The 7,664-nt window shown below is 36.8% G+C and overlaps 1 protein-coding gene across 1 annotated transcript; it reads right to left on the bottom strand.

Annotated features, from left to right (window-relative positions):
* Positions 1–832: 832 nt before the first annotated feature.
* Positions 833–5,802, bottom strand: LOC121385769. Its single transcript, XM_041516548.1, has 2 exons — positions 5,702–5,802; positions 833–1,200 (listed from the first exon to the last, which is right to left on the bottom strand). Exons 1-2 carry the CDS (start codon positions 5,743–5,745, stop codon positions 912–914), a joined length of 333 nt encoding a protein of 110 aa, XP_041372482.1. The 5' UTR covers positions 5,746–5,802; the 3' UTR covers positions 833–911.
* Positions 5,803–7,664: the final 1,862 nt, after the last annotated feature.

Genomic DNA, 7,664 nt, shown 5'->3' with positions numbered 1-7,664 from the left:
GTCTGTAACGAATACTACCAGCAACATTTGATAGATGCTTCCTTGTAGCAATGGACACTCTAGATACAGTCTGTCCGTAACGAACACTACCAGCAACATTTCATAGATGCTTCCTTGTAGCAATGGACACTCTAGATACAGTCTGTAACGAATACTACCAGCAACATTTGATAGACGCTTCCTTGTAGCAATGTACACTCTAGATACAGTCTGTCTGTAACGAACACTACCAGCAACATTTGATAGATGCTTCCTTGTAGCAATGTACACTCTAGATACAGTCTGTCTGTAACGAACACTACCAGCAACATTTGATAGACGCTTCCTTGTAGCAATGGACACTCTAGATACAGTGTGTCTGTAACGAATACTACCAGAAACATTTGATGGACGCTTCCTTGTAGCAATGGACACTCTAGATACAGTGTGTCTGTAACAAATACTACCAGAAACATTTGATAAACGCTTCCTTGTAGCAATGGACACTCTAGATACTGTCTGTCTGTAACGAATACTACCAACAACATTTGATAGACGCTTCCTTGTAGCAATGGACACTCTAGATACAGTCTGTCTGTAACGAATACTACCAGCAACATTTGATAGACGCTTCCTTGTAGCAATGGACACTCTAGATACAGTCTGTCTGTAACGAATACTACCAACAACATTTGATAGACGCTTCCTTGTAGCAATGGACACTCTAGATACAGTCTGTCTGTAACGAATACTACCAGCAACATTTGATAGACGCTTCCTTGTAGCAATGGACACTCTAGATACAGTCTGTCTGTAACGAACACTACCAGCAACATTTGATAGACGCTTCCTTGTAGCAATGGACACTCTACATACAGTCTATTTGTAACGAATACTATCAGCAACATTTCTGTTCTGATTCTACAAACAATTTACACAGTTAACTTCTCATATGTACCTCTCTGTGCAGTGACGTCCACATCCAGTCTCTCGTACGTGTTTGTTTGTTGATCGTTGTTTCCTGACAGTCCTTGTTCGGTTTGGTAATCATGTTCTCCAGTAGGTGCTGATCTTCCGTACCAAGAGGATCCTACAGGTACGTCAGATGGGGAAGTACCAACTGTGCTGTTATCATGCACGTACACTGAGGTAGCTTGGTTTTCATCACCTAGTCTTATGTCGGACAATTTTACCTTGGACTCTGCCAATTTGGATCGCATTCTATAACGAAAGACAAAGACACAAATACAATAACGATTACAAAAGCCTTTTACTGTTATACGATATACGCTACAAAAACAGTTGGTACAATCTGTGACTTGTTATATATCGATACTAGGCCTAAATTAACAAATGTTTTTTACAAGCCATTATTATATAACCCAACTTGTTTATTTATCTGGACACATTTTGACAGATAAGGCTGAATACTACCATTGGAATATTGCATACATAGCTAAATTGGCAATACTGGTTCTGCAATATACAAGTGTGCGGAAACTAGTCAAAACAAATGAGAACAATTTCAGATTTAGATACATCTTATAAATCATGACACCTATTCCCAGGGTATTACACAAATTGCTATATTAACACTACAAAGGTATAGCAATATTGTGTCTCCAGCATTCCCACTGTTAATCAAGTGCCACATTTTGAATGTAGACATTGTAGCTGACAACATTTGATAACATGAGGACAATTTTACATTGAGCTACATCTTGTAAAATGTCATACCTTTCCCCAGGGTAGTACAGAGGTCACTATATTAACAGCTCCCTAAATATGACAACAATTAAGCCTCCTAAATGTCCACAATTGGTAAATAAGATAAACTGGAAATAAAACTCTAGTGTGTATGGATGTCGTAGTTGTTGAATCAGAGCCATTAAACCAAACAGTTAAAAAAAAAAAAAACAAGCTTCCATAGCATCTAGCAATAAGTGGTTAAGGAATTTTGAATCTATATTTATTGTATTGTCCATGGTGTTGACCCTGTATCTGACCCCAGTGTTCAAGAGTACTTGCAATAAACAAAATGAGAATACTGATATAGATTATTTATAATTTTGGTTTTAATCTATTGAACAGGGGCCGTATGCATGACGACCGTATAACTATTTTAACCGCGTTTAATTTCTAACCAGCGTATAAAAACTGAAATTTCCTATGCATGAAGCACGGTTAGGACTAACCGGAGGTCTTAAATGCGGATAAAGTTACACACAATTTTTGGTGCGTTTAAGTATCTTAACCGCGTATAAGTCAGAAAACAACATGGCTGCTGTCATTCTTCAGCGTTATCGAGAACGCCGATTACTGAGGAGAAACAGAATATTTAGGGACTGAACTCATCCGTTTGATGTTTTTGACGATGATGTCATATTTGCCAAGTTTAGATTTAGAAGACAGGAAATTCTAGCAATCACAGATGACATCAGCGTCGATATTCTATTATCTAAACGGATGGGTTCATTGACCACTCTTCTGCAAGTGCTAATTACACTTAGATACTTTGCCAGTGGCAGTTTCCAAGACGTTTGTGGGTAGCTTATAGGAGTTGACCAGTCAACCGTAAGCCGAACTGTGACAAGAGTCACCGACGTCTTGCTACGTCAGGTACCAAACCTTGTTCGATTACCCAATGGAAAAAACAAGATGCCATAAAAACTAAATTTTATGACATGAGTGGATTTCCAAATGTGGTTGGATGCATCGATGGGACTCAAGTTCAAATACAAGCTCCTACGCAGAATGAACATGAATTTGTTAACAGGAAAGGCTACCATTCCATCAATGTTCAGGTAAGATGATTTATGTATTATAAATATATATGTCATGAATATGTATGTATGTATATAGGTATGTAGGTATGTGTGTAGGTCGGTAGGTATGTGCATGTGTATATAGGTATGTATGTGTGTATGTATGTAGGTAGGTATGTAGGAAGGTATGTAGGTAGGTATTTAAGGATTAGCTTTCGGTAAGGTGCATGGGTGGGTATATGTTGATAAGTATATGGTAATGTGCTGGCTGGATTATAAAGTGTTTATGTTGATTTATGATTGAAATATCTTTTGTATGCATTTGTAAATTATTTCAAATGCATAAACAGTTAATATTTGTTTTAAAGCTGATGTGTGACGCAGACCTCATATTCATCAACTGTATTGCGAAATGCCTGGAAGTGTACATGATTCAAGAATACTACGAGAGTCATCTTTATTCGAAGATTTTGAGAACAAAAGGCAGCCTATGAGAGGAATCATCTTAGGAGACAGTGGCTTATGTTGCGTGACTGGTTGTTAACTCCGATTTCTAATCCCACTACACGTCAAGAGAGAAACTACAACTTCAGTCATAGTTCAACACGTACAGCTATCGAACGGGCCATAGGAGTTTTGAAGAAGAGATGGCACTGTCTTCGCAGACTTCCTTGGCTCCTGCGAAGGCATGTAAAGTTATTGCAGTATGTGTTATGCTAAGTAACCGTGCCAGAAGGCTCAACTTAGATGTCCCAGACACAGACAGTGACAGTGACGATGAACCTGACTATGAACAAGCTTCAGATGCCCACATGGAGGAAGTCCTACCTGTAAACAACCCAATGATAGAACGTGCCAGGATTGCTGCTGGAAAAACTGCCAGAGAGAGATTAATCAACAATTATTTTCACTGAAAGTCCATCGTGTTAAATAAACATTACATTATTAATTGAATATTACTTTGCTTCCTTGTGCTTAATAAAGTGACCACGAAACAACAAATATTTGCTTTCTTTATTACGTATTACAATTACAAAATAAACGTAAACAATAACTTTGCCTAAGTAAAACGTAAAAACCATACTTGTTCATAGCATGTTGTTCATTAATAATGTAGGTGTAATAAGGAACTACAAAACTAGTTCATTCAGGGTATTCATACAAATATCCCTATTATTAAATGAATTTATTGCAGTTTTCATTACAAAATTTAATTATGTAACTCGTCAAGTGATGGTGAAGCTGATTGTTTTGCTTCAAATGTTTTACTTTCATTTACAATAGCAACTGCTATATTATCATCGTCCTGACATAGTGTTGTGTCTACATTTAAAAGCGGTGTTAAAGTGAGAGATGAAGGTGTTGGACCAGAGATAGTTTGGACGGATGTCAAATCCTCAGGGTATTCCTTTGAGCAATGTGGCGTGGGTTCTGAGGAAACCACACACGTATTTTCAGTGTTATTCTTGCACTCGACTGCTTGTTTTTGTGGGTTTTCATAAGTGTCTGTTCCTTGCACTGAAAAGAAATAAATTATACCTAATATTATTTATTTTTGTAATAATCATTATTACGTATTGATTGAATAAAATTCATTGCCATAAAATTTAAAAGAAATTATAAAATGAAATGGTGTTTTGTTAAAAATAAAATATTAATGTGAGTTTGGTTTTACTTTTTAAATGTGTTAGAAAATAGTTGTTTTTGTTTTCTTGCACAATACAAGAAAATAATGTAAATTAAACTAGGGTTACCTTCTATTCCAGTGTAGAGGATTGAATTTTCTCCAATTATGGTCACGATGATGTCCTCGTATGGCACTGGTTTATCTGGTGGTCCACCTCCCGTTTTCGTCTGTCTTTTCTGCTTGTTTAGGACGGCCCCTTTCAGCGATCTCCATTTTTCTTTCGCCTCTTGTGGTGTACGTTCTGCCACGCCGCATGCACTGATTTTTGCAGTTATTCTTTTCCAAATATCCCCCTTTAACCTGTTTGTGACAGTTTGGTTGTTGGCCATAAACAATGTTTTATGATCAACACTTATTTCTTCTAATAGCACTCTTATTTCAGTGTCTGTAAAATTCGCTTTCCTATGTCTCTTGGCTTGATTTTCCATTATTGAACAGCATACAAGCACTGAATGGTACTACTAGTAAGGGACGACAGTTAAATTTAAGCCCATCCCTCATCCCCTCATTGCACGTGCATGAATACCGCATGAGTGTTCCGAGAGTATTGAGACAATGAAAGAAAAAGCTATGTACCGTAAGGTATTGTTTGTACATTTGTATAAATAGAAAGCCCTACATTTTGTTACAATATAGGCCTAGTAATTAATTAATTTTAAACTTATGTAAGCTATTATTTAATTAAAAAAACAATACACGTTTATACATCATTAATTTTATCCAAACATTTGTAAAAATGTGGGTTAGACTAAACTGTTTAATATGGAGTGAGCGGTATGAGTGGGTACAATGTAACTACTTAATGGTGGAAAAGGTACGTACTGACTATGAATAGCATGATTATAATATGTAAAATCATATAATACCTAACCTGTTTAGCTGTGTAGAGTACCCCCTTAAAATGGCCAAACCATCGTATCACCCCACCCCACCCCGTTCCACCCCACCCCGAGTTACACATGGTTCTGAATAAATATTTGATATAATTTAGAAGGCCACCAATTATTTCACCTTTTTTTTAATCGAGAGGCAACACATAAAACCCTTACAGCTGAACTCCAACAAGAACTCCGACATTTCCAATTTTCCAATTTTATACGCGGTTAGCTATCGGCGACCATAGTCATGACTTGTGCATACTAAAATGCAGGTACAGTTACACGCAAATAACTATACGCGTTTAGAGAGTTAAACGCGTTTATATTTATACGGTCGTCATGCATATGGGCCCAGAACTGTATTTTTACAGATTATGTACATGTATACTTACCTAATGATGACAACAACCAATATAATAACAAGTAGAGCTAACATCGTCGTTGTCTCAGCCAAAATAATGGTAACAGTTTCTACAGCGGTAGATTTCAGTGGCGCAGCTGAAACAAATAAATAAATCAATGTGCGCTGGTAGTGTCTTACACAATTAATAATTAAGTTGTGTTGTCATGTATTCCTTTTATCTTATCAACCATTTATACTAAGAGTGTTAATGTTTCTCCATAACTTTACTATCTCCTGTATCGTTAACCTATCTGAAGTCGACGCATAGTGGGTAGACTTTGTACACGTTTTACAACTGTCAATGCAAATAACAGACACAATCTGATCTATAGTGCTCCTGTGGCTTTTTATTCCATAAAAAAGGAATATACGAAAAACATAATTAGTTGTGTAAGACTGAATGGACATTTGACATACTTGTTTTAGTTAATAGTGGTTTTATTCAAGGTTGTAATATGTTTCTGATGCTGTTTAGTATGTGTATCAATGATCTGTTAACTTTAGTAAAGTTACTTAATGTGGCCATAAACAAAAATAGTGATACAGTATGCATTTCAGCATATGCTGATGACATAGTGTTATTTGCGAAAATGAAGAGGTTTCACACAATTGCTTATTAATATGGTGTAAAAACAAGACAACAGATGATGCTTAACGATAATTACATGCACATTTTGTTCAATCTTCCACATAGCCATTCAGACACGTACAGGTGTATGATCCATCTGTATTGGTGCAGTTGGCATTGTTATCACAGGTTGTCTGCACCAGACATTCGTCGATATCTAGATTCGATCGAACGTTAAACAAAATTACTTGAAACAAACATTACACTAATGTCCAGTTTCAGTAAACAGTCTGTTATATGCTGTCGTTCAGTTGTTCCAATATACATATTCTATGACATCACGTCATCATTATAGTTAGAAACATACATTGTATTACAATATCAGAAAATTATGATACCTAAAGTGTTGAAGATTTTCAAAGACATTGTATTTCACCGTCATGACGAGTGTGAACGTGTCAGAAAGTGTTCGTACTGCAGTTGTGCGTTTATCTGAATCAACACATGACCATCAAATACAGTACAAGAGAAGCAATGGACATAGCTTCCAAATTTCAATGTAGGTTGTACCCAGGCGCCCCTTTCTGTGTGAGTGGTACCGCTCGAGTGGTAAGTCTGTCCAGTAGTGTGTCAGCATTGTTACTCTGATAGTTTTCCAGTCAGTACATACTTACATCCAGTCTCTTTTATTTCATTGCTTAATTACCGTTACAAATGTGTCCATCTCCAGCAAATCCAGTTTGACATGTACATGTGTATGAACCCTCAGTGGTGTTGCAGATAGCATTGGTACCACATCGATTATGTCCAAGACACCAATCTATGTCTGAAATAAAAACAAAAATAAAATGTATGGAATATATTCGAACAAGTCACCTTTATTTGACCTTTAGGTAGTGTGTTGATCAATGTATCCTACTCAAAATATGTTACAGATCTGTACATATTTTGGTTATATGTAAGCGCATTTCACTATACTGAACGCAACAGACTGAAAAGTGCATATACATGTACAAATAAAATGCATTCCCTGATCCGTAACTTGTTCTGTGTATGTATTAATATAACCACACACACACACACACACACACACGCACACACACACACTTACACGCACATACACACACACACACGTACTTGCACACATACACACACACAACCACACAGCCACACACACACACACACGCACATACACACACACACACTTACACACACACACATACACACACACACACACAACCATACAGCCACACACATACACACACACACACACATACATATACACATACACACATACATACACACATAAACACACACACATATACATACATACACACACACATACACACACACACATACACACACACATACACACACTCACATT

The sequence above is a fragment of the Gigantopelta aegis genome, chromosome 12 (assembly GCF_016097555.1).
Source record: "Gigantopelta aegis isolate Gae_Host chromosome 12, Gae_host_genome, whole genome shotgun sequence".
Lineage (NCBI taxonomy): Eukaryota > Metazoa > Mollusca > Gastropoda > Neomphalida > Peltospiridae > Gigantopelta > Gigantopelta aegis.
The sequence above is the reverse complement of the archived record's forward strand: the minus strand, read 5'-3'. Positions and strand labels throughout refer to the sequence as shown.